This window comes from Muntiacus reevesi, chromosome 3 (genome assembly GCF_963930625.1).
Source record: "Muntiacus reevesi chromosome 3, mMunRee1.1, whole genome shotgun sequence".
NCBI classification, from domain to species: Eukaryota; Metazoa; Chordata; class Mammalia; order Artiodactyla; family Cervidae; genus Muntiacus; species Muntiacus reevesi.
In genome coordinates, this window is record NC_089251.1 from 2,542,543 (window position 1) to 2,569,303 (window position 26,761).

At 51.8% G+C, this 26,761-nt stretch overlaps 1 protein-coding gene across 9 annotated transcripts in view; it reads left to right on the forward strand.

Annotated features, from left to right (window-relative positions):
* The first annotated feature begins 4,745 nt into the window (after positions 1 to 4,745).
* The window catches only part of ABO (ABO, alpha 1-3-N-acetylgalactosaminyltransferase and alpha 1-3-galactosyltransferase), a 29,726-nt gene continuing 7,710 nt past the window's right edge, over positions 4,746 to 26,761 (forward strand). Inside the window, exons 1-7 of one of the 9 annotated variants that reach the window (XM_065928122.1) lie at positions 4,752 to 4,859; positions 18,266 to 18,338; positions 23,627 to 23,674; positions 24,664 to 24,714; positions 25,308 to 25,361; positions 25,737 to 25,784; positions 26,546 to 26,581. In XM_065928122.1, the coding sequence (XP_065784194.1) occupies positions 4,847 to 4,859; positions 18,266 to 18,338; positions 23,627 to 23,674; positions 24,664 to 24,714; positions 25,308 to 25,361; positions 25,737 to 25,784; positions 26,546 to 26,581 (323 nt within the window). In that variant the 5' untranslated portion in view covers positions 4,752 to 4,846. Of the gene's footprint in view, positions 4,860 to 5,524; positions 5,602 to 5,665; positions 6,220 to 18,265; positions 18,339 to 23,626; positions 24,715 to 25,307; positions 25,362 to 25,736; positions 25,785 to 26,545; positions 26,582 to 26,761 lie in introns of those variants that run through there. The other 8 variants (XM_065928118.1, XM_065928120.1, XM_065928119.1 and 5 more) reach the window with 8 other exon arrangements.

The following is a 26,761-nucleotide window of genomic DNA, read 5'->3' on the forward strand; positions in this document are numbered from 1 at the left end:
ACACCCCAGAATAGATTCATAAAGAAATATGTAGATGCAAGTTATTAAACTATGGATGCAAATTCAAGAAAGATCAGGAACAACATGGAAATGGCCTCTGGGGGCTGGGGAGCTTGGGGATGAAGAAAGTTTGGAGCAGAATCTGACTATTATTGCTTGTTAACATTGTGAACCTGTTACAGGCTTTCCCCTTACTTTAAAAAAATCAAGCAAACAGCTGGGTGCAGGGGCCACCGCATACACACCGGATGTTGGAGAGCTTGTGTCCAGCCAGGGGGAGGAGGGGGAGCAAGGCTGGGTGGGAGATGGGAGGCAAGAGGAGGGGGCGGTGGAGCAGAGGGTGGGGGTCACTGACCGGAGTGGAGGGTCCCTGCAGATCCTGTGGAGGAGACAAGACAGGGAGTCACGGCGAGCCTGGGGTGCACCAGGAGACGGGATCGTCCGCTGGGCACAAAGAGAGCGGCACAGATGAAGGCAGCTAGGGGAGGGGGAGGGACGAGGGACAGGCCTGTGAGCAGGCCCTGAGGCTCCTTGGAGGGTGGACGCCTGTGCCCGTGCTGAGGCCACGCGGTCCACGCGGTGATTCCACCCACAGCGCTCCTGGAGGCAGGGACGGAGGAGGCAGACATCTGGGGGCACCTAGCTTATGGGGGGGGGAAGGGGGTCGAGGCCACTGCGCTGGGTGGAGACTGCGGTGCTGGGGAGAGAGAGGGGCCGGGGTCCTTACCCTCCTTTCTTCACCAGGCCTCCGAACCCGGCACCTCCGACAGCGTCTGCCGCGCAGCCGGCCACAACCCCAGCCACCTAGTACATGAGCCTTTATGCAACATCTTCTTGGGGACACGGTGACAAAGTGCGTGCCAGCCCGCCCTCGGGGCTCACATTCTGCAGGCGACAGGAGTTCGTGGTGTGGGCAGGCCTTCCCTGGGGCAGTGGCCGATGCTCGCAGGCCTGGGGAGTCCGGGAGAACCCCGGGGGGGGGGGGCCGTGCCTAAGCGGGCCTGGAGAACCAGTCGGAGGGGAGGGGCGCTGGGGCAGGTGTGGGGGTGGGGGAGAGATGAAGGATTGCTGGGGGCCACAGGGAGCTGGCTCTGGTGGGCTTCAGGCAGCAGGGGAGCCAAGGTGGGCCGGTGGGGCACGCGGGGGCGCGTTGGATCTGTGGGCCTGTGTTCAAAGCCTTTCCCTCTAAGGTGACCTGGCCGCACAGGTGCTGGGTGGCTGAGGGGTGCGGGGAGCAAGGAGAGAATGTTGTTTATTCGGCCGAGAAGGAAATGGTCCTGGGTATCGAGAATCTGGAGATAAGGTGCCAGGAGCCCCGGCCGGGGGAGATTGGATTGACCAGACCAGCTCGGGGCAAGGCTGGGGCCAGCCGCGGGGAGCACAGCCACACAGCCCCGGGGCCGGGGTCCTGCAGGCCGGGCACAGAGGCAGAGAAGACCCGCGGGGTGCCCCCTTTGGTAAGGCAGGGCGGAAGGAAGTTTGAGGAAAGAGCCGGAGCTGTAGGGAGGTTGTAGCCTGGCCAAATGGGCTCCTTGCCAGCCGGGCTTGAGCAACATCACCTTTATTTTTCCTTAATTTCCCTTGAGTCAGGCTCTGCCCCACCTGTGTGCTTAGCATTTGGAACTTCGACCCAATTTGAGTCACTACCCCATGAGCGCGCCCCGCTCCTCTCTCTCCCGGCCGCGTGGTGACCACTGCTCCTTCAGCCACATGGGCCACGTGGTCGTCCTCGGCCCTGACCTCAGGCTGGGCCTGCAGGGGTCCCGTGCTCTGTTCCCCAGGCCTCGATCGCAGTGTCCAGCCCCACGGGTACTCTTGCACGTGCCCCCAGCAGATGTCCGGCCATCCCAGGCTTGTCGAGCACTGGAGACCCTCCCTCTGCCTCTCCCCACGGCCCCCGCCAGGCCCATCAAAGTTCAAACTTCTCCTGGTAAGAAATACCCGGTCACAGGAACTGGGAGACGTAGTTGCTGGAAAAGCAAATATCCTTATTTATTCATCACGAGCCTGTGGTAGAAAATACAACACGGTCGATTTTTTAAAAAGTGTTAAGAGGAAGTTCACAATCGGGATGGGGAATACATGTAAATCCATGGCTGATTCATGTCAATGTATGACAAAAACCACTACAATGTTGTAAAGTAATTAGCCTCCAACTAATAAAAATAAGTGAAAAAGAAAAGAGGAAGTTCACATACAACATTAATAATTTTAAAGTGTGTGATCCAGTGGCACCTAGTCCATTCACAATCCTATGGAGCCATCTGAATTTTGTCCAGAACATTTTCATCGCGCCCTAAAAAGATCCAGGACCCAGCGAACAGTCACTCCCCACTCCCTCCTCCTCCTACCCCCACCAACCACCAGTCTGGGTTCATCTCTACAGATTCCCCTCTTCTGGATACTTCTTATAACAGAATTATGTGATCTGGGCCTTTGCGTCTCGTTTCCTTAACTGATCACATTGTTTTTGAGGTCCATCCACGAGGTGGCAGGTATCAATACTTCATTCTTTTTTATGGCTGAACAGCATTCCATGGTGTGAACAGACCACACTGTGTTTAATCATTCATCTGTTGATGGACATTGGGGTTCTTTCTACCTCTCGGCTATTGTGAACAGTGTTGCTATGAACGTTTGGGTGCGTGTACTTATTTTTGTATCTGTTTTCAATTCCTTTTGGTCTATACCCAGGAGTGGAATTGCAGGGTCATAGAATAATTCTGTTTACATTTGGGGGAACTGCCAAACAGTTCACCATGGAGACTGCACCATTTTACGTTCCCACGCAAAGCGTGAGGGTTCCAATTTCTCTACACCCTCACATCGCTTGTCATTTTCCTTTTTTTTTTTTATTTGGTGTGAAGGGCCGCCTCACTGTGACTTTGATGTGTATAAGTATCCTTGATGGCTAGTGGGGCTAAGCATCTCCTCGCGTGCTTATTGGCGATGTGTATTTTGAGAAACGTCCGTTTTGAAATTGAGTGTTGTTTGTTGCATCCTAAAGTTTCCTTACACATTCTGGACGCTGGATACTTACCAGATATACAATTTGCAAATATCCCCCCCTTCATCCTGTGGTTGCTTTTCCTCTCTCAATAGTGTTCTTTGATGCACAAAAGTTTAAAATTCAGATAAAGCTCAACTTACTTTTTTTTAATTTTGTTTCTTAAGCTTCTGGAGTCATATCTAAGAGTTCATCACTGAATCCAAGTCAAGAAACCTCTGTTTTCCCCTAAGAGCTTTTATTTATAAGCTCTTATATTTAGGTTCACAAAAATTAACTAAAAATGGATTTAAGTTTTTTGTATATGGTATGAGGTAAAGGTGACAGTTGATTTTCATTCAACTCTTTAAAATTTTTTTTATTGAAATATAATTGATTTACAATGTGTTAGTTTCAGGTATCTTTAGGATTCAGTATATATATGCTAGATTCTTTTCTATTATAGGTTACTACTAGATATTGAGTCAAGTGCCCTGTGAGACGCAGTAAGTCCTTGCTGGTTCTGTTTTACATACAGCAGTGTGTATATGCTAGTCTCAGGCTCCTAGTTTATCCCTCTCCCACCCTTTCCCTTTTGGTGACCATAAATTTATTTTCTGTGTCTGTGAGTCTATTTCTGCTTTGTAAAGAAGTTCATCTGTATCATTTTTTTAGATTCCACATATAAGTGAGATCATATGATATTTGTCCTTCTCTGACTTACTTCACTGAGTATGATCATCTCTGGGTCCATCTACATTGCTGCAAATGGCAGAATTTCATTCTTCTCCTGCGGCTCTCCCAGCCCCAGCTCGGCAAAGGCGAGGACCTGCCCTTGGGATGCTGGTGGAAGGACCCCTCCTCCTTCCCCAGCTCGGCAAAGGCGAGGACCTGCCCTTGGGATGCTGGTGGAAGGACCCCTCCTCCTTCCCCAGTGGCCGGCACCCAGAGATGGAAGCTCGAGAGGAGAGAGCGTCCAGGTTGTAGGATGAGCCCGTGAGCCCCTGCTCAGCAGGCTGCTCCCCATCCAGCCTGGTTCCCTCGTCCCCTTCCCTCGGCCGGGGTGGGGGGAACCAGCACAGAAGCCTGAGCTGGGGTAGTGGGGCAGAGAGAGGGCTGCTGTCTCCTCTGCCGCTCTGAGCTGGTGAGCTGGGCAGTGTTGGATTTCTGAATGAGGCCTACTGGCCTAAGGTTCCCGCTCCCCAGATAGACCTCCCCAGAAGACACGGGAAACAACTTCACTGAAGCACCTCTTTATCCCTGAATGCTGGAATTCTCTGGGACCAGAAGCTTCCCTCCAGAGAGAATGACGGGGCCCAGAGAGTGTCCAGGTCTCTGGTCTGTTCAGCGGTCAGGCAGGTGAGGCAGGTGTTTGAGAAAAGCAGTCCTCAGGGGGGACAGACGGCCCAGGGGGTGGGTGGGGGGAGAGAGGGGCAAGCAGGGGTCTACCACCCGCCCCCCTCACCGGGCTTGAGGGCCAGAGCGCGGGGCAGGGCTTGGCCTTGTGAGCAGGTGGAGCGGCCCACTGGGCCCTCTGTGATCCGAGGTGTGGGCAAGATGCTGCCCCCGAGCTGCGGGGGGCAGCCGGCTTTGGGCATCCAGCCAACAAGTCTGGTTTGTCGTGGGACTGACCCGGCTGGTGGCCCTGGGCAGATCTGGGCAAACAAGTGAGCTGCTGAGGCTCCTCCCACCCCAAACAGACAGATAGGATTGGCTCTGGGGAAGGGGCTGGCCCTAAGTCCTCAGCTCTGGCTCTGAGCCTGAGGCCAGAGCTGCCTTCAGCTTCTGGTGCGCAGACCTCAGCCTCCCATCCCCGGCCTCTGCCTCCAGGCACCCGGCTTGCAGGTGCTCTCAGGAGCCATGGATCCCAGAGGTGAGTGGGGAGGGCCAAGGGCTCCAGTAGCGGGGCTGTGGGCACCTCTCGAGGATCTGACCATCTGGCCCAGCGTGCCCAGTGGGGTTAGAGCCGCTGGTCCTGAACCGGGAGACGGGCGCAGAGAAGGCCTCGCATGTGTGGTGGGTGGTCGCCGGCAAGAATGGTGATGGCTCCCAGGGAAGTAGGTCTTCCCTGGTGGCTCAGACGGTAAAAAACCCACCTGCCATGCAGGAGACCGGGGTTCCGTCCCTGGGTAGGAAAGATCCCCTAGAGAAGGGAATGGCTACCCACTCCAGTATTCTTGCCTGGGGAATTCCATGGACAGAGGAGCCTGGACATGCCCAGGTTGGTGGAGGATGGAGGGCAGACCCTTGAGGGCAGCTGTCCTGATTCGACGGCCAAGTCTCCCCCAGGTGGAAGCATCCCCAATAGCCGCATCTCTGGAGCTCTCTCTCTTTCCTCCACTTGTCTGGGCCCCGGAGGAGGGAGCAGGTGGTCACTGAAGGACTTCCTTCTGCTATGAAGACTGCCTGGTCAAAGCCCCTCCCGGGTCAAAGTCTCTCCCAGTGCCAGTGTGGGAAGTTGGAACCCAGGACATCTGGGGAGTCAGGGGTTGGTGGGGGCGGGGACAGAGCAGGAAGCAGGGAGGGAGGGAGGAGGAACTGGTCAAGGGGCAAAGAGGCTGCGTCCTGGATGGCAGAACCCAGCCCAGCCGGAACTCCATCCACCGTCAACCAAGGTCACCCGTGAGGCTGGGGGTGGAGAGGCAGAGGGGAGCGGACCAGAGCGGGCGTCGGAGGAGGAAAGGGCCGCGTACAACTAGGGTGCTCCGCGCCTCCGGGGTGCGGGGTGGAGGCTCAGCCTGGCCCCTGCCGCCCCGCCTTGTGGCCTCCTGGCAACCACTCCTCTCCCTGGGGGAACCGCCTGCTCTCACCCCCACCCTCCCAGCCCCTGTGACTGCCCATGCGAACCCAGGCTCTGCGGGCAAGTGGACTGCCGGGCACCTGGACTCCTCAGGACCCCTTCGTGTGCACAGAGCCCAGCTCAGCGAGTGCCCGCAGTGCGAGGCGGGGTGGCGGGGCGCTGGGGCGGGGAGCGGGGGGCGCCCTGCGGCCGGGCCGCTCCTGGGGGCGGGCCAGGACACCAGGGCCTGAGTCCTCTGTGCGTGTGTCCCGGGCCGGCCCAGGCACTGTTCTTGCACCTTATCTGGGGCCCGTTGGCAATGAACCTGCCAGAGCGGCAGTCCGAGGCATGAATGGGAAAAGCGGCTCTGCGGTCCCCTTCTCCCAGGGACCAGCCAGGGCTGAGGTCAAACCCCAGCCCCTGGACTCTACCCTTACTTGACCGGTGGGGAAAGGTAAGGAGGGCCCTGGGGGGCTCTGGGCTTTCCAAACACCTAGGAAGTCTCCCCTGCCCTCCTGGCCACCCGCCAACCCAGAGCAGGAGGAGGCGGCCCTGGTAGGAAGCTGGGAGGGTTGGAGAGGCGACCAGCACCCACCTGGATCCCTCGCTCTGCGCCCTCCTGGCTCCAGGGACGGGAGTGGGGGGACTGGCTGTAGGGGGTGCCTGCCACCACCGGCGAGGAGGCGGCGGAGGGAGACGGACTCCCGCCATGTCCTTCAGGGGGTCATGGGAGCAGGATCCAGTCCTCTGCCTGCTCACAGGAGCCCCTGGATGCCTGGGGGCGCACATCTCTTGGAAGACCAGGGTGCAGGGCAGGCTCTTTTTTCTGATAGTTGACACAGAAGTTCTCTTTCATTGACGGAGGGAGGCAGATTGACTTGACTCGGGCTGGGTCTCCGGGCAGGGCTCCCGGAAGAAAGCCTTTTCCCAAACAGATTGAGAAGGCCATGCTGGGTGTTCCCGGCTCAACTGGTTCAAGTTTGTACTGGTTCCCTAAAGCCGTGTGCCCTCAGAGTCTGCTCTTCATGACCAAAGCAGAGAGGCGCTTGTGAGGGCGGTGCGTGGGGGCCAGGGGCCCGGGGCTCTTGACCTTTCCCAGCCAGCAGAAATTGACCAGAGGCTGGACAGCAGAGCCTGGCCAGAGGCCAGAGGAGCAGTTCAGGCAGGGTTTTGCTGGGGCTCTGCGGCAGCAGAGGGCAGTGAGAGGTGACGGGTTCCCCTGCTTGCTCGCTTACTGGGGGGCGGGGGTGGGCAAGCTTGTTCCTTATGTGGGTGAGAGTAGGGGTGTGTCCAGGTGTGGGGCTGCAGGGGTGGTGGCCCACCCCCCAGGTGCTATTGTGAGCAGGGCGCATGCGGGCTACCCTGCCTTTGCTCCCAATCCCCTGCTTTTGTTCCTGGCTTTTCCCAGGTGATGACTAAGGGGTGGTTTAGTGGGGGTTTTTTTTTTTTGCTCTGTTTTTTATATCTTTTGTCCAGAATTTACCCCAACTGTGCGTGCACAGAGTTATTTTTAGCGCCATAGAGCTTCTCTGTGTTTTGTTGCCGGGGGAGAGGTGTGTCGGGTGCAAGTATTGCAGAAAAGGGTGCAGAGCCCCAGCCTGCCTCACTTCCCACCCAGAGACTCTGCACCCTTATCCTTAAGGGGTAGGGAACTGACGGCCTCTTCTGAAACTTCATCCTGCGGGTCTTCCCGGAGACCCTGGGTTCCCTAGAGGTGTAGGAGTCCCTTGCTGACTGTTCCAGGGACCTGTAGGGGCCTGAACCACCCTCCACCGGAATGGGCTGAACTCCTTGAGTCATCAGGAGCCTTACTGCAAACTTTGGAGCCTAGTAGACACAAGCTTAATCAAAAGGTTAAACAAACAAGGGCTAGAAAGAAGAACAATAGTCACTAAAGGGCCTAGACGGGGAAGGAATCAGGTGAACTTTGAGAGGGCTCCCTTGACTGTTGACCAGTCAGTGGATGACGTCACCTCTGCCATGAAGTCATTCTGCTTGGGTGTATATTTTTGTTTATGTCAGGATTAAAATTGAACATGTTTCTCTACCTTTAGAATGGGAGATCTGGCCCTGTTGGTTCCAGGTCTCCTTCTTGGACTGAAAAGTCACAGGTTTTCGACACTTGGGAAGACAAGGGAACACTAGAGGAAATATGGCACAAATCAACGTTGACTGAAAAGAAAAGGGTTATGAAAACATGAAAACCTCCTGACAGAAAGCTTTTTATACCTCGTAGGATCCAGGAGAACAGACAAGCAGGCCAGGTTTCAGTTCCCCCAGATGTACTGAGTAACAGGATTGGTGACTGATTGTCTGCCGAAGCCAAATGGCTTTTCCCAGTGTTGGTTTCTCCCTGGTATGGGCCTCACAGCTGTTTTCTTCACCTCCCATCTGCCCTGCTGTTCCCTTGGATAAATTGAGAATTTTCGTTTTGCTGCCCATGGCCTAAAATAGCCTGTTTTCAATCTGGAGATAGCCGTCTACTTCCAGGGTTTATAACATATCTCAGATATTTGACTTGTTGTTTTGAGAGTTGTGCCTTCATTTGGGAGAACTTGTGAACCCAGGTCTCAAGGAAATTAAGGACTTCAGTGGTATTCTGATCTGAGGCCTTCATGGTGGGATTACGTATTAATATGCTGTCTACATAGTGTAGACTAGCCTCTTCTTTTAGGCGTGTTTCCCTCAGTTCTCTTCCTAGGGCCTGGGCAAACAAGTGTGGGCGGCCTTGAAAACCCTGAGGCTGTGCTGTTCAGGTATATTGTCGCATTCGACTCCACTGGGGGTTAGCTCACTCAAAGGCAAACAGATCCTGAGAGGAGGGAGAAATGGGATTCAGAAGAGGGCAGTCCTGAGGGCAGGCACAGTAAACCGCTTGGCTTCTCCCGGAATCTGGACTAATGCAAGGACTGGCCACGCGGGGACTTGCAGGGACCCCCACCTTGGGAACAGCTCTAAGGCCCTGTGTGATTCGATATCCCCCACTGACTTCACAACTGGCAGAGTTAGGATGCTGCGTGCGGCTTCCCTGGTGGCTCAGACCGTGAAGAATCTGCCTGCAGTGCAGGAGACCCCAGTTCGATCCCTGGGTTGGGAAGATCCCCCAGAGAAGGGAGTGGCTACCCACTCCAGCATTCTTGCCTGGAGAATCCCATGGACAGAGGAGCCTGGCGGGCTGCCGTCCATGGGGTCGCAGAGTCAGACACGACTGAGCGACTAACACCTGTTCCCTGTGGAGACCGATGGGGTACTAAGAGGCCATGTTTTGAGAATTTATCTGTGAGGGGTTGCAAACTTTTTTTGCTCCCAACTTTATGTCTTGTTAGGATAAGTGGCTTCTGGCTTAAGGTTAATTTTTACAGGTTGGATATTTATAGACTTCCCAAGGATTCTTTCGCCCCAAACTTCAGGGAATAGGACCTTGCTCTTCCGAGCGATCTTTCTTATTCAGACTCAAGAACAGGGGCTGCCTGGGGTCTCCTAATTGTCATGTGGCTGAGAGGGAGCCGTATTATGGTCTCTCCCCAGTAGTGGCGAGAACTTCCCTGGTGGCTCAGACGGCAAAGTGTCTGCCTACAGTGTGGGAGACCCAGGTTCGATCCCTGGGTCTGGAAGATCCTCTGGAGAAGGAAATGGCAACCCACTCCAGTGCTCTTGCCTGGAGAATCCCGTGGACGGAGGAGCCTGGTGGGCTACAATCCATGGGGTCGCAGAGAGCCGGACACAACTGAGCGAATAAACTTCCCAGTAGTGGGGCAGGAAACTCAGGCACAGCTACAAAGGAGTGTGTTCAGCTGGCAAGTGAGAGGCCCGGGGAAGAAACAGCTTCAAGGTTTTCCATCAACAGCAGTTACTGCGCAGGTTTAGAGGAAAGAGGTCCAGAGGGAGAAATCAGGACAGAGTAAGTGGCTCCCGCATTGATTTAAAAAGTCAGTCTTCTTACCTGCCACATCAAGGACCACCCAGGGCTTCTTGATGGAGACAGACAGCTCGTTGAGGCGGGTCACCAGAATTCGCAAGCAGCCTCAGTCATCCAGCACAGCTGTCTCGGGAGTGGGGGCCCCCTTCCCCTGTGGGACTGGGGATAGTCCCACCTCCAGTGACCGTGTGCAGACTGGGCATGGGCCAGGGGCTTCTTTTTGGCACTTTCGGCCCAGCGGCCGGTTGACTTACATTTGAAGCATTCCCCGCTGCTGGGTTTACCTCCAGGAGGACGGTGACACTTCCGTGGCCCCCTTGGGTGTCCTGAGGTTGCAAGGCACAGCTGACAGCCGCGGTCCTCAGCTTAGCTTGAGCCCTGGCCAGCCTGTTTGCACGACAGCTTCTCTCTTCCTCCTCGGTTTGATCTGGATTATTAAATACCCCAGAGGTCTCCTCTAGGAGTTGGGGCATTGAGGTCCGTGGGCCGAATTGTAACTTTTGGAGCTTCTGCCTGCTATCAGGGGCAGAATGGCTGATTAAATGTTGTCCCAGCAGGGACTGACCCTCAGGAATGGATGGATCGAGGTCAGCAGGTTTTTTTAAAAACCACAAGCCATCCCTGACAGAGGGCTGGATTTTCTTTTTTCTTCTTGGGTTGCTCCCCTGACCTTTGCAGAGTTACCTGGCTTCTTGACGCGCTTGCTCACCCCTCCTAACACACACTGCAGCGTGCTCCCTGGCTTCCTGTTCCCTCCTGGGAATTATAATACCCTCGGGATTCCCGATTGGAGACTGCGTCTCCGCCCATAGCAAAGCGTTCGGGTTGGTGCCTGGTCCGTGTGCCCCTGGGCTGCTGCCCCAATTCTCTGTTTCTCCTCAAGGGTACAGCAAGTAGATAAGACTATTTGGACACTCTTCCAAGTTAAAGGCCAGAGTTAGGGCCTGTTTCTTCTGACTTAGAAGAGGATCCTTCCATGTTGATTAACCTGCAACTAAGAACGCTTCTAGAAATGAAGTCCATCCTGGAGACATTTACCAGGAGGCTATTATCAGAAGAGGGTCGGGGTGTCCTCTGAATTCCCTTCTTACCTAATGAGACTTGGGGCATCGTCTACTCTCCCTTGGATTCCCTGGTGCCTCAGACAGTAAAGAGTCTGCCCTCAGTGCGGGAGGCCCTCGTTCTATCCCTGGGTCAGGAAGATCCCCTGGGGAAGGAAATGGCAACCCGCTCCAGTATTCTTGCCTGGAAAAGCCCGTGGATGGAGGAGCCTGGCGGGCTATAGTCCATGGGGTCCCAAAGAGTCGGACACAACAGAGTGACTAACACTTTCACTTTCTTTCACTCCTGGTTTAGCCATTTAGTCCTAAATAGGGACTCCACTGGTCTCATGCAAGCCAGGCAGGCGGTCACCCTGGCCTGGATCTGAGCCCTGACATTGCCATGAGTTCTACGTGACTTTGGACAAAGCTGTTCCTTCTATGCAAATTTCCTCCCTGGTTGGGGCTCCTGTAGTGAATTCTTGTGGGACGATGACGCCCACACTCTCCTCTGCAGAGCCCTCTATTTCCTCCCCTCCCCTGAGCACTAAGAAAAGAGGAGCACTGTTTCCAAGGAGGAAGTTCAGGGTGGCCTAGGAGACACCCGAGGCCCTTTGAATTGTTGTCGTTCAGTCACTAAGTCATTTCTGACTTCTTGATCCCATGGATGGCAGCCTGCCAGGCCTCCCTGTCCCTCACCACCTCCTGGAGCTTGCTCAAACTCATGTCCATCGAGTCGGTGATGCCATCCAACCATCTCATCCTCTGTCGTCCCCTTCTCCTCTTGTCCTCAATCTTGCCTAGCATCGAGGTCTTTTCCAATGAGTCGGCTCCAAAGAACTGGAGCATCAGCTCTTCCAATGAACATTCAGGATTGCTTTCCTTTAGGATTGACTGGTTTGATCTTGCTTTGAATATTTGAAATTAAAAATCCCTGGCTTAAGTCACTTCCTTGGTTAGTGGTTGATAAAGTGTTCTCTGTTCATTTCACTCGACCTGTCAGCAGCAGCCCTGGGACACCTTTGGGTGTGGTTTGGCGGTGTCAGGGCACACAGATTTCTAAAGCCTGTCAGGGAAGTGAGTGATGTCCAGACATCACATTCTGCCGCACCCCTGCTCCGGTCACGGTCGTGCTCCTGGCCACCTGGTACCAGGGCACGGCCAATAACCCACTGCCCGCCCGGTGCGTGAGAACTGGCGTCTCAAACAACCTCTATCTGCCCGCCCTTCCTACCATGAGGCTGAATGCCTTTCAGCATGCATTGTCATCTCACACACTTTGCCCTTAAGAAAAATTCAACAATTGTTCATATTTATTAAGTCATAGGAGGTATTATTAAGGGACTTAGGGTTTTTCTGTGACATGAGTTGTAAACATTTTTTCCCTGTTTTGGTTTCTTTTGACTTTGTGGCTCTTTTTAACCATGCATAGCACTGCATTGGGTCATATTTATTTGCCTCCATTTAGGACTATTAAGAAAACCTTTTGTTAAACTTAGGCTTTTCTCCTCTCCAAGACTTAAAAAGAGACATGTTATTCTGGTTTATTTACATACTTATTTAATGTCATTATTATACATTTGGAGAAGGAGATGGCAACCCACTCCAGTATTCTTGCCTGGAGACTCCCACAGACAAGGAAGCCTGGCGGGCTGCAGTCCATAGGGTTGCAAAGAGTCGGACATGGCTGAGCGACTAACACATTGTACATTACCTGGTTCAAAAATAAAAACGACTCTTCAGGAGATAAACTGCATGTCAAGGCCACTGGTCACTGCCAACACTGCTCCCCTGCTCTTTATTCAAAACCTTTGCATTTACTTCTGCTGCTGCCTTTTAGGTTTTTTAAAAAATGTAAAAGTAAATGAATATATGTCCTTTCCACCCTCTTTTCTCACACGTGGGTAGAATATTACTTGTACTGTTCTGTACTTTGCTTGAAACATGACTCTTAAATTCCAGCAGCATCTTTTTTTAATGGTTGTATAGTACGCTTTATTGGACTCACCAAAGTCAGCTTAACCAGCACACCCCCGCCAGCCCTGCCGCAGATGAACCCGTGCGTTGTTCCCGGTCTCCCGCTCTCACATAGGAAGCCTGCCAGTCATTCTAGTCGTGTGTAGCTCCCTCTGCCCTGCAGATGCTCCGCAGTGAATCTGCACGGTCCGATGCCGAGTCTGCCTCTGGGTAGGTACCGTCTGATCGTCCTTCGTTTGGGGTTCTACCCTCTTCTACTCTCTACAGCGGTGTTTCTCGCTCACCAACCCCCCACCCACATACACAGCTGTGACACTGTGAAGGGAGATCTTTTAGAAGACCTCACTGAGTCAGGTTAAGCTTTGGGAGGCCACATCACTGGTGTCCAAGGCTGGTTTGCCCCAAAGATCAGTTTCCGCCCTCTTGGCGGTGATATGCCTCCTCGCCCGCTCCCGGCTCGCTCCGCCTTAAGAAACTCCACCCCAGGGCGTGGGCGGGCGCGGTCCACACTGTCCACTCCCTCCCTCCGCAGAGCATCGCTGGCCTTCTCACCATCTGATGGTGAGAAATGGGATCTCCCTGTGGCTTCATTGCTTTTTATTTTTAAAACAGCTTCAGGAATAATTGACATATAATTGAGGGTTCGATCCCTGCGTCGGGAAGATCCCCCGGAGAAGGAAATGGCAACCCACTCCAGTTTTCTTGCCTGGAGAATTCTGTGGACAGAAGAGCCTGGCGGGCTACAGTCCATGGGTTCCCAAAGAGTCCGACATGACTTAGCGACTAAAAACCAGCAACAACAAGCTACACCTATTCAAAGTGTGCTGTTGGATGAATGATAACATTTGTGTACCTTCCTGAAGCTATCGCCACAGTCAGGATAACAAACAAATCTGTCACCCTCAAAGCTTCCTCTTGCCCTTCTGTGACCCGTCCCACTGAGAGGGTAACAGGCAGGAAGGCCAGGGGTCTCCAAATGGAGGAAAGAGGCTGTAAGTGCCAGACATTTTTCTCTCTCTTAACCGGCAGGAAAGAACAAACCAGCGATCTGGTTTTCCTTCTCTATACAAATTTAAAAGGAGGTTTCTCTTAACATTCTGTGTTGCCATGACACCTGGTCTCACCTAAAGCTAACAACTCTCAAACCTTGAGTTAACCAATACATTTCTTTTTCGTATGGAAATGTTGTCTTAAGCTATGTTAATGAACCCCAGACTCCATCTTCAAGTTGGTTCCGCCAAAGGGCCTAACTTACTTATTCAGGTATTGTTCCCCTAATCTATGTAAACGAAACTATTTGTTGGTACAAGATGCAAGTCAATAGTTTTATGGCCTGGGATGAATTATCTGGTGCCATTCTAGATTTTATGACATTCCTTTCTTTTCATTAACAGACTGTGACTATATAACATACAGCTAAAGACTAGGAGGGGGGTTCTCTTTTGCCCCCTTCTGATGCCTATGTCAGAAGCTTTCTCTATCTCCTTTATACTTTAATAAAACTTTATTACACAAAAGCTCTGAGCGATCCAGCCTTGTCTCTGGCCCCGGATTGAATTCGTCTCCTCCGGAGGCCAAGAATCCCGCGTCTTATCGTTCAGCAAAAACCTTTCACCACCTTCCCCACCCCTGCCACAGAGGGCAGACACCCCTTTCTGTCCCTGTAGACTACTGTGCATTTTCCAGAATTCCATATAAAGGAAACTACAGTAATGACTCCTTTTCATCTGGCCTCTCAGTATTTTGCAAATCCTCAACGCAGATCTGTGTATCCAATTCATTCTTTCTGCTATGGTGCGGGCACACCTCAATTTGCTTATCCTTTCCTCTGTTGATGGACATTTGAATTCTTAGCTATGACAAATAAACCTGCTGTACCAGTCCTGCGAATCTTTGTGTGGACACTCTTTCATTTCTCCTGAAAAGGCTGGGTCATCTGGTAGGAAATGCCTAACTGTTTTTCAGAGTGGTTGTGTAATACTACAACCTCCCACACAAGCATATGAGAATTTCTTTAAAAATTTTTTTTAAAATTTATTTATGTTTAATTGAGGATAATTGCTTTCCAGTATTGTGTCGGTTCCTGCCGTACGCCAGCATGAATCAACCATAGGTATACGCTTGTCCCTTCGCTCTTGAACCTCTCTCCCATCTCCCACCCTCTAGGTTATCACAGAGAGTTTCGGTTGCTTCATATCCTCTCCATCATCTGGTATTATCGACCTTTTAAATTCTAATGGATATATAACGGTATCTTACTGTGGTGTTACTTTATACTTGAAAATGATTTCTTTTTAATTTTAATTAATTTATTTTTTGGCCTCACCACATGGTTGGTGAGATCTTAGTTCCCCAACTAGGGATTGAACCAGCACCCTTGGCAGTGAAAGTGCAGATTGCCAACCACTGGGCCGTCAGGGAATTTTCTTTCACTGTGATTTTAATGGACATTTCTCTGATGACGAATGAGGAACATTTTTCATAAACTTTTTTTTTTGCCATCTCTATATCTTCTTTAATAAAGTCAAGTGTGTTCAGATCATACATATATGTATTGGGTTGGCCAAAGGTTTTTCTGTAAGATTTTGGAGAAGACTCCTGAGAGTCTCTTGGACTGCAAGGAGATCAAAACAGTCAATCTTAAGGGAAATCAACCCTGAATACTCGTTGGAAGGACTGATGCTGAAGTTGAAACTCCAGTGTTTTGGTCATCTGATGTGAAAAGCTGACTCATTAGAAAAGTCCTCAATCCTGGGAAAGATTGAGGGCAGAAGGAAGAGGGTGTCAGAGGATGAGATGGCTGGATGGCACCACCAAGGCAATGGACATGAACTTGGGCAAACTTTGGGAGATGGTGAGGGACAGGGAGGCCTGGTGTGCTGCAGTCCTTGGGGTCACAAAGAGTTGGACACGACTGGGGGACTGAACAGCAACAATATAAATAATATGTGTGTGTTTTCATACAATTGGGTTTTATATGCAGCTCCTTTATCAGATATGTGACTTGGAAATAATTTTTTCCTGGATGATTTATCTTTTTTATTCTCCTAACTGTCGTTAACAGAGCAGAAGTTACTCGTTTTGATTAAATCCAATTTATGAATTTCTCTTTTCTGGATATGGCTTTTGGTGTTGTATCTAGGAAATCTTTACCTAATCCAAGGCCATAAAAGTTGTATTGTTTTTTTCTAAATGTTTTATAGTTTCAGCCCTTATAGCTTATTTCTGTGTACAGATTGCCAATCTGTACACAAGAAAATAAAGTCTGCCACTGCTTCCACTTTTTCCCCTCCTATTAGCCATGAGGTGGTGGGACCAGAAGCCAAGATCTTAGTTTTTTGAATGTTGAGTTTCAAGCTAGCTTTCCACTCTCCTCTATCGTCCTCATCAAGAGGCTCTTTAGCTTCTCTTTGCTTTCTGCCATATATCTGAGGTTGTTGATAATAACAGTTGATTTTTGTATATTGACCTTGTATCCTGCAGTTTTGCTAAACTCACCTGCTCACTTGTTAGTTCTAATAGGTTTTGGTTTTTTTTAATAGATTCCATCAGCTTTTCTACAGAGATGAACATGTAGTATGGGAATAAAGACAGATATGCTTTTTCCTTTCCAATCTGGATGCATTTCTTTTCTTTTTCTTTTTTTTAAAAGCAGCTTTATAGAGGTAAAGTAGACATGTAACAAATATAGAATATATAGAAAGTATAGAATTTAACAACTTTTGATGTGTACACCTGTGAAACCCATCATGACGATTATGAAAATGAATGTAAGTCTCACCCCCAGAGAGTCCTGTGCTCATTCGCAACTTCTCTCTGCCTTGCTCTCCCCACCACCATCCCCAGGCAACCGCTGTTCTGGTTCCTGGCACTACAGATCGATTTGCATTTCCTAGAATCATATGTAAATGGAATCTTCCAGGAAGTACTTGCTTCTATCTGGATTTTTCCACGCCACATGATTTGTTTTAAACTATGACTGCAAGCTGAATTAATCTAGTTCTCTCAGACACACAAGACGGAACAGAAGACTCTCAAGTACAACAAAATGTTCCTATCCACTTGAAAATCTTGTCCATCCATTAAATCAAACCCAAATTGGGCATATCAAGCTCCCTTAAGCATTTAAAATGTGGGACACATAGAGTTTATACAAAATTATATAATACAGTGTTACCAAATTCATTGTAAACTTGTATAAGCTCAAGTTTTTGTTTTGTTTTTAATTTTTATTTTTTTATTGAAGCATAGTTGACTTACAATATTGTACTGCTTCAGGTGTATAGGAGAGTGATTCGTTATTTTATATATTTTTGCATATATATATATTCTTTTTCAGATTCCTTTTCCTTATAGGTTATTACATAATATTGAGTAAATCTCTCTGTGCTATGCAACCAGTCCTTGTTGGTTATCTACTTTATATATAATAGTGTGTATATGTTAATCCCAAACTCCTAATTTATCCCTCTCCCCCCTTTTTCCTTTTGATAACCATCAGTTGTTTTCTGTCTGTGGATCTACTTCTACTCATTTGGACCTTTTTTTTTAAGATTCCACATATAAGTGATACCATATGATATTTGTCTTTTTCTGTCCAGCTTACTTTACTTAGTATGATAGTCTCTAGGTATCCACGTTGCGGCAAGTGGCATTACTTCACTCCTTTTTATGGTTGCGTAACGCTCCACTGTATATGTTGATTTTTACACACCACACCTTCTTTTTCCATTCATCTCTTGACGGTCATTTAGCTTGCTTCCGTGTCTTGGCTATGTGTGTGTGACTAGAATTTTCATCTTCATACCTAGTCAAAGGAAACAGAGGTGTCTGTCCTTGACCAAATGCAGTTCTTTGGTGAATGTTTCTGGACTGCACCCGGTGTATATAGTTTTCTTAGTCCAACACCTGGGATCCCCTCAGGTCGCTGCAACATGGGACTTGGGCCTCTGAGACCCAGCAGTGTGGTGGCTGTGGGTGGGGGCTCACTCAGGATGCTGTGCTTCACTCACACAGTTGTGTCCGACTCTGCAACCCCATGGACTGCAGCACGCCAGCGTGGGGCTTGCTAAACCCACAGCCTCCAGCCAGGGTTCTGTCAGCACATGTGGGGCAACTTCCTTTGAACGTGCAGTTCCCTGGAGTGCAGCCTCCTTGCAGGGCCGCCCAGGCCTGACTGCCTCTGTTGCAGGTAACCCTGGTGCGCGCCCCGACCGCACTGGGGATTCGGGTGTCAGGAGGCTGGGAACCCCTCGGCAAGCGGGACGCGCGACCTTTGTCTCTCCCAGGCCTGAGTCTCGCCACACACCCTGCTGGTCAGTTCACCCCGTTGCTCCTGCTCCTCCGGAGTGTGCGGGTGGTCCTGGCCCCCTGGGGCCTGCCAGCGAGCAGGGGCACCCAGGCAGGTGCCCAGGGGCTGCAGGGCGAGGCTCAGTGGGATTATGGCTCCAGGAGAGGTTCCGGCCCACCTTCCCCGCGAGCGGAAAGGAGGGAGAGGCCGTCCCCGGCCAGTGCCTGGCTTTGGCCTCGACAGGCACCGGGTGACCCAGGCCTCCTCTTCGCAGAGATCCAGGGGAAGAGCACCAAGTCCTGGCTGGGTCTGATCCTGCTCTTCGCCATACTTCTGGGCTTCTACAGGTAAGGAGGAGGGGACGGCCTGGGCCCTGTGGAGCTGGGGACTTATGACCGATGACCAGAGCCGCTGTGATGACGTCAGATTCCCACTGTGCTGAGACACAGGTCCCCTGCTCCCAGGGGATGTACAGGCGTTAATGTAACTGTGGGTGGCAGGCTCACCCGGGAGGTGAGTAAACGTGACTGGATGGGGAGGGCTGCAGAAGGCGGTGCTTACGGCTTTTTAGAAACACCAGTTACATCCACATACGGGGCTCACAGGGCTTCCCCGGTGGCACTCACAGTATAGAACCTGCCTCCCAAAGCAGGAGACGTGAGAGATGCAGTTTCCACCCCTGGGTCAGGAAGATCCCCTGGAGGAGGGCATGGCAACCCACTCCAGGACTCTTGCCTGGAGAACCCCACGGGCAGAGGAGCCTGGAGGGCTACGGTCCACGTGTTCACAAAGAGTCGGACGCGACTGGAGTGACTGAGCACGCAGGCGTGCATGGGGCTCGCATCTCAATTGCATAGATTTATGGAGAACAGATGATACCTTTTCACTGCATTGTAATACGCTATTTTATGTTTTAAAACAAACCTGGCAGCTCTAAAACTGTATTCCCTTCAAAGAAGCTCGTCATACTTTCTCAGTACTCGGTTCTTATTCCACAAGAGGGTGCAATTAACCCTAGACTCAGTGGTGTAGTGGGTGCCAAATGTTTATTTACTATTTCAGATTGCAGATTGCATATGCATTTAGCTGTTAGTTGTTAGAGCTGTACGCTTTGTCACTGATGACTTTTGCAAAGAAATGTGTTAAAAAGAGCCTCCATTTGTGGGGTGTGTATTCCGTGTGATGCCTTGAGGGGAACACATGGTGGATGTTCTAGACTCTCTCCCCAACCTGTAAGATAATCATTATTGTTGTTGTTTAGTCAGTCATCTCCGACGCCTTTGTGACCCCACGAACTGTAGCCCACCAGCCTCCCCAGTCCATGGGATTCTCCAGGCAAGAATACTGGAGTGGGTTGCCATTCCCTTCTCCAGGGGATCTTCCTGACCCAGGGATCAAACCTGAGTCTCCTGCATTGGCAGGCGGATTCTTCACCACTGAGCCACCAGGAAAGCCCAGGACAGGCATTACTATTCCCATTTTGTACCCCAGGAAAGGAGGCTCCAGAGGTGAAGGAATGAGACCAACGTCATAAGGTGGGAAGTGGCAAGGCCAGGGTGCCAGCCCCTCCACCAGACTCCAAACCAGGGTTTCCAGGTCCCTCAGGGAAAGTGTCTTCTAGAATGAGCATCCAGTCCTAGGGCTGATGGCCTTGGCATTGCAGGCTTTGGAAAACGGAACGCACACGCAGTGGGACACACCCACACGTTCACCTCCGTGAGTATTTACTGAGCACCGGCTTTGAGCCTGGTGGTTTGGAGGGCACTGGGATGCCAGTGTCCATGGGGGGACAGCTCCCCGTTCTGAAGGATGTCAGGTCTATTAGGAGGAGTAGACAGGTGCCAGGAAGTTACGGGTGACCAGCTGTCACAGGAGTGGGTACAGGATTTCCTGGCGCTCTTGGGAGGGAGACCACTCCTCCTTGGTCTGCCAGCGTTGGACTTACTGGGGCTTCCTGGAACAAGTCTTGACTGAGCAACAAAACAAGCTCATCGCATACACATCTGGTGCAGGGTCTGGAAGGGTGTGACGTTCCTTGCATGGGGGCTGTTGGCATGCACAGGGCCCCTCCTGAACTGCTGCAGTGCCCCCCTGGGCACCCATCTCCATCTCAGAGCCGCCTCTGTCGTGCTGTGGGTCTCAGGGCCATGCTGGTCCCGCAGCGCGACTGGCAGGTGACCAAGCCTCCATCTGATCTTCCCTCAGCAGGAGCGCCCAGTTCTCTGCAAGCAGCCTGTCCTCATATCTCATTCTTAGAACAAGCGCTCAGTTCAGTCGCTCAGTCGTGTCCGACTCTCTGCGACCCCACGAACTGCAGCACGCCAGGCCTCCCTGTCCATCACCAACTCCTGGAGTTCACCCAAACTCATGTCCATTGAGTCAGTGATGCCATCTGACCATCTCATCCTCTGTCGTCCCTTCTCCTTCTGCCTTCAATCTTTCCCAACATCAGGGTCTTTTCAAATGAGTCAGGTCTTCAAATCAGGTGGTCAAAATATTGGAGTTTCAGCTTCAACCTCAGTCCTTCAAACGAATATTCAGGACTGATTTCCTTTCGGATGAACTGGTTGGATCTCCTTGCAGTCCAAGGGACTCTCAAGAGTCTTCTCCAACACCACAGTTCAAAAGCATCAATTCTTCAGTGCTCAGCTTTCTTTATAGTCCACCTCTCACATCCAGACATGACCACTGGAAAAACCATAGCCTTGACTTGATGGACCTTTGTTGGCAAAGTAATGTCTCTGCTTTTTAATATGCTGTTTAGGTTGGTCATAACTTTTATTCCAAGGAGTAAGCGTCTTTTAATTTCATGACTGCAATCACCATCTGCAGTGATTTTGGAGCCCCCAAATATAAAGTCAGCCACTGTTTCCCCATCCAGAACAAGGGCTGGAATTGCATAAGAATAGTCTTCCTTATAACACAAGGCCCCAGGGAGGTGATTCTGGGAGAGCCGTGTGGCACATTCCGGTCGTGCCTTCAAGAGTCTGGAGACACCCGTGGCCATGTCTTGCCGCTTCCTGCTGTGACTCAGGTCTGAAATGGCTCATTCCCACTGGACTCCCCCTGTTACCATAAAGTGCCCAGGTCTGGCAGCCTGTTGAGTCTGGGGTCTGACCTCTCTTCTTTTTTGTTGTTTTTGGCCAAACTGGATCTTATTTCCCCGACAAGAGATTGAACTCAAGTCCCTTTAGTGGAAGCTCTGAGTCCTAACCACAGGACTGCCACAGAAGTCCCCGACTGCTCCTCTTTATCTTTATGCAGCCTTTTTGGATTCTTCATCTAGCAGCCTCCTCTTCTATATTATTCGTGTTTGTTTTCAGTTGTGTCTGACTCTTTGCGACCCATGGACTGTAGACTGTCCAGCTCTTCTGTCTGTGGGATTTCCCAGGCAAGAGTACTGGAGTGGGTTGCCATTTCCTCCTCCAGGGGAGGGATCAAACCCAAGTCTACTGTGCCTCCTGCATTGCAGGCGGATTCTTTGCCTGCTGAGTCATTGGAGAAATTCATCTTGTGTTTAAATTTCATTTCATCTTCTCCCCTCCCCCTCATTTTTGGCAGGTTTTATCTTGTCTTTTATTTAAAAAAAAGAAAAAACAAACCTGATAAATATTGACATCCAAAAGAGTCATCTTGAACTGTGGTGTTGGAGAAGACTCTTGAGAGTCCCTTGGACTGCAAGGAGATCCAACCAGTCCATCCTAAAAGAAATCAGTCCTGACTATTCATTGGAAGGACTGATGCTGAAACTGAAACTCCAATACTTTGGCCACCTGATTCCAAGAACTGACTCACTAGAAAAGACCCTGATGCCGGGGAAGACTGAAGGCGGGAGGAGAAGGGGACGACAGAGAATGAGATGGTTGGATGGCATCACTGATTCAATGGACATGAGTTTGAGTAAGCTTCAAGAATTGGTGATGGACGGAAGGCCTGACATGCTGCAGTCCACGGGGTCGCAAAGAGTCGGACACGACTGAGTGACTGAACTGATACTGATTGACTGAAAAGAGTCATCTGACTTCTGAAATAAGTTTTCTTCTACAGCACAGTTTTTAAAAGATTGGACTTTGCCTCAGAGATTCCTTTCATAATTTTTTATGGATGTAGAATTTTTACATTTTTTGTTTGCATATAATTTAAAATTCAATCCTGGTTTGAATATGAACACTTTCCAGCAAGCTTCAAAAGCTCCCAGGGGCATCCCTGGCACTCCAGTGGTTAAGACTCCAGACTTCCAACGCAAGGGGCGCAGGTTCAATCCCTGGTTAAGGAACTAAGGTCCCCACAAGCTGCGTGGTGCTCTACGTGGCAGGGTCACTGTAAAACAGAAAGGAGGCTGGCTCTCAACTTTAGGGTGTATGCAGATCACTTAGAGAACCTGCTAAAAATGGAGACTGCCACACATACACACCCCTGCCACACACACACACACACCCCTCCTAACTGCTCAGGTCTGGATTCAGGAAGTCTGGATTTGCCTCTAAAAACAATTCCCCAGATGATTCTGATGCTGGGGTCCCCTATCCACAGAGAGCAAGGCCATGAGCACTTACAAGCTATTCAGTTCAGTTCAGTCACTCAGTTGTGTTCAACTCTTTGCAACCCCATGGACTGCAGCACGCCAGGCTTCCCTGTCCATCACCAACTCCCGGAGCTTGCTCAGACTCAAGTCTATCGAGTCGGTGATGCCATCCAACCATCTCATCCTGTCGTCCCCTTCTCCTCCCACCTTCAGTCTTTCCCAGCATCAGGGTCTTTTCAAATGAGTCAGTTCTTTGCATCAGGTGGCCAAAGTATTGGAGCTTCAGCTTCAGCATCATTCCTTCCAAAGAATATTCGGGACTGATTTCCTTTAGGATGGACTGGTTTGGTCTCCTTGCTGTCCAAGGGACTCTCAAAATTCTTCTCCAACACCACAGTTCAAAAGCAACCATTCTTCAACGCTTAGCTTTCTTTATGGTCCAACTCTCACATCCATACCCAACTACTGGAAAAAACCATAGCTTTGAGTAGACGGACCTTCGTTGGCAAAGTAATGTCTCTGCTTTTGAATATGCTGTCGAGGTTTGTCACAGTTTTTCTTCCAAGGAGCAAGCGTCTGTTAATTTCATGGCTGCAGTCACCATCTGCAGTGATTTTAGAGCCCAAGAAAAAGTCTCTCACTGTTTCCATTGTTTCCCCATCAACTTGCCATGAAGTGATGGAGCCAGATGCCATGATCTTCATTTTATGAATGTTGAGTTTTAAGCCAGCTTTTTCACTCTTCTCTTTCACTTTCATCAAGAGGCTCTTTAGTTCTTTGCTTTCTGCCATAAGGGAGGTGTCATCTGCATATCTGAGGTTGTTGATATTTCTCAAGTTATTAGTTAGGGTGATGACATGGAGTAAAAATAGGGTGGAATGGGGGAAGGGAGGATTAGGGCGCCACCAGGGGGATCTGCCTGTGCACCCCATTCTCTCCTTCCACCCGTGTGAGATGTCCCACTGGCTCCGCTCGGGCCCCACCTCTATTTTCTCAGGAGCCAGAGACCAAACGGTCAGCATGCTGTGCTGAAGTCTCAGCCTTGAAAGCACCCTGCCCGCTCTCCTCTGTCTGGTGAGGACTCAACCCCACATTCTTTTGTTCCCCCAGCAACGTGTTCAGCCTGATCCCCAGAAGACAGACAGAAGAGTCTCAAAGGTAATGGATGGGTCTTTGGAGTCAAGGTGATTCCTTCTAGAAAGATCTAGAACAGAAATAAAAATAGAATGTGCAGTGAAATGGAGGTCGTTATAATGAAAGAGGCACTCAGTTCCCGGCTGATTCCAAGTTCCTCTCTCTACCATGTTTTCTCAAACCTAAACAACTACAAAGACAGAATCCTGTTTTCTGTTGGAGAGGACCCCTTTATGGCTGGCGACAGCTCCAGGCCCGGGTTTGGGGATGAGTAGTGACCAGTGTTCAGTTCAGTTCAGTTCAGTTGCTCAGTCATGTCCCACTCTGCGACCCCATGGACTGCAGCATGCCAGGCCTCCCTGTCCATCACCAACTGCCGGAGTCTACCCAAACCCATGTCCATTGAGTTGGTGATGCCATCCAGCCATCTCATCCTCTGTCATCCCCGTCTCCTCCTGCCCTCAATCTTTCCCAGCATCAGGGTCTTTTCAAATGTGTCAGTTCTTCACATCAGGTGGCCAAAGTATTGGAGTTTCAGCTTCAGCATCAGTCCTTCCAATGAACACCCAGGACTGCTCTCATTTGGGATGGACTCGTTGGATCTCCTTGCAGTTCAAGGGACTCTCAAGAGTCTTCTCCAACACCACAGTTCAAAGCATCAATTCTTTGGTGCTCAGCTTTCTTTATAGTCCAGTGACCAGTGTTGATTCCATGTAAAGCCATCCCCAGTGGCCAGTCCGGGACAAGATGCCCTCTGACCCCATTAGCACCCAGACGGGAAAAGGCTCATTTTTCCTCCCAGAGCTAATTCTTCCGCGATCGTCAGTCTCTGGCTGACCGACCACAGATAAGGTGAGCGCTCCTGACCGCCTCCTGAAGGAGCCCGCAAGGCAGGACCTCGAAGTCAAGTCCGGCCCAGCTTCCTCCCCTGTTCAGGCCTTGGGGCCCAGCAAATCCTCGCTGGGTAGAAGGGTGGATGAACGGGCTGAGTTGACTGGGCTTTCCTGTCTCAGCAGCCCTGAGGCCCACCACCTGCAGGGCCAACGGGAGAGCCTGCCTCTGAGGTAATGACTTTCACCTCCTTTTTATCCACAAAAGTTGGCATTCCTGAGCCTTGCCAGCAGCTGGAGACTTTGCTTGCTCTTCCGGACTGGGACGGCCGGCCCCTCCGAGCTTCATTGGTGGGGAGGGGATAGGCCTGGTGGGAAGGGGCAGGGCTGATGAGGAGGGCGGGGCTGGTGTGAGGGGAGGGGCTGGTGAGTAGGGCGGGGCTGGTGTGAGGGGCGGGGCTGGTGTGAGGGGCGGGGCTGGTGAGGACGGCGGGGCTGGTGAGGAGGGCGGAGCTGGTGTGAGGGGCGGGGTTGTTGGGCTGGGCTGGCAGAGAGGGCGGGGCTTTGTGGGGAGGGCGGGGCTGACATAAAGGGGCGGGGCTGATGAGGGGCGGGGCTGGTGTGAGGGGCGGGGCTTTGTGGAGAGGGTGGGGCTGACATAAAAGGGCGGGACTGATAGCAAGCGGCGGGGCTAGCAGGGAGGGCCGGGCTGTGGGAAGTGGACGCAGTCCTAGTCTTTGCCTAGTTAGCCCCCTCCTCTCTTAAAGGGGCGCTTAGTTAGCAAGGCGCTCCTTTTTCCTGAAGTGACTGGGAGCCTGTCCCCTCAGCAGCCAGGATGAAAACGGCGTGGTTGGGCAGAGGATGCTGCTGGAGGAGTCCAGGTAGGCCGGCAGCTGGGCTCCCAGGGCTGAGGGGGCCGTTGCCAGAGCTTCGCTTCGGATCGCAGGGCGGGCCTGGGCGTCCATGGCTCACCCCTCCGGAGCGGGCTCTCCCCAGGCTGGTCTGTCACCTTCGGGCGTGGCATCGCTTCGGGCAGACTGGGCACCAGGCGCCCGGACACGGCCGTCGTGTCCGAGGTGTCTTCGCCCAGCTTCCCGCCCCCGGCCCCGCACCTGGCCACGCGGCCGAGCTCTGCAGCCACGGGGAGCTCTCCTCAGCAGGGGCTGTAACGGGGCGGCCCTCGGGAGCCCCGGCGCGCGCACAGCAGTGCTTCTCCCAGAGCCATCAGCTCTGAGCGCCCCGTTTTCCTCCCTCAGTGAAGGTGGCGGCCACTGGAACACCTGCAGGATACCTGAAGTCCCCAGGTACTGGAGGCCACGTCTTTGAGCCTGTTTCCCAGCAAGGCAGCGTGCTGTCTCCCCGCTCCACTGTCCCCCTCACGCCCCTTCGAGCCTGATTGTGAGATTTACCAGGAGGGGAGGAGCAGGGGAAGCGGGAAGGAGGGTACCGAGGGGCAGAAGAGGATGGGAGCGGGGGAGCAGGCGTCAGATGGTGAGGTCACGGGTGAGCCCCCCGTGACCTCGGTCTCTCGGCTGTCCCAGCTCAGCGGTCTTACCCGGGGTAGACTAGCTGTAGCTTCTGAGCTCTCAGCTCTGTTGAAAACTGACAGGGTTGCCAGGGAGGGCAGAGAGGGTGAAGGAGCCAGCAGGAGAGCGGAGGGGGGCGATGAGGTGGCTCCAGGTGGGATGCCGCCGGTGGACAGGGCGGGAGAGGCCACCCCTGTGCTTCCCACTCCTGAATAAAGCAGGACACGAAGACCCTCGTCATAACGAGTTAGACCACAAGGAGGACTTACAAAGCACAGGAGGGTCTCTAACCTCAGCCGAGCATGAGACAGGAAAGAGTCTCCTAGCCCGTCGTCGCATTTCTACCCCATCAGTTTATCTGTCGGTTTATCCCTGGGGAAGCCCCTGGCATCCCTGGGCTGGGGGAGGGGGTGGGAGGTAGCTGGATGAAGGAAGATGGGAGGATGGAAGGCAGGAAGCCCCTGTGACTGAGTGCCACCTCCTGGCAGCTCTGGCGTTGGTGATGCGAGTGTCTGCTCACACGCATGTCTTGTCCGCAGGTTGCTTTACCCCAAGGCCCAGCTGCTCAAGCCCTCGTAAGTAGACGAGTTTCTGCCGTGGCTGCGACCGGTGGGTTCCCTGCCACCACCTACCCTGTGGTTGCCTTTCTCTCGCTCACTCCCTGGTTCCAGTCTTTCTTTTGCCCTTTTGCCTTCCTCTCTGTCCGTTCTATGGGAGGCTGGGCTAGTTTTCAGTGGGTTTGGTACACGTTGAAG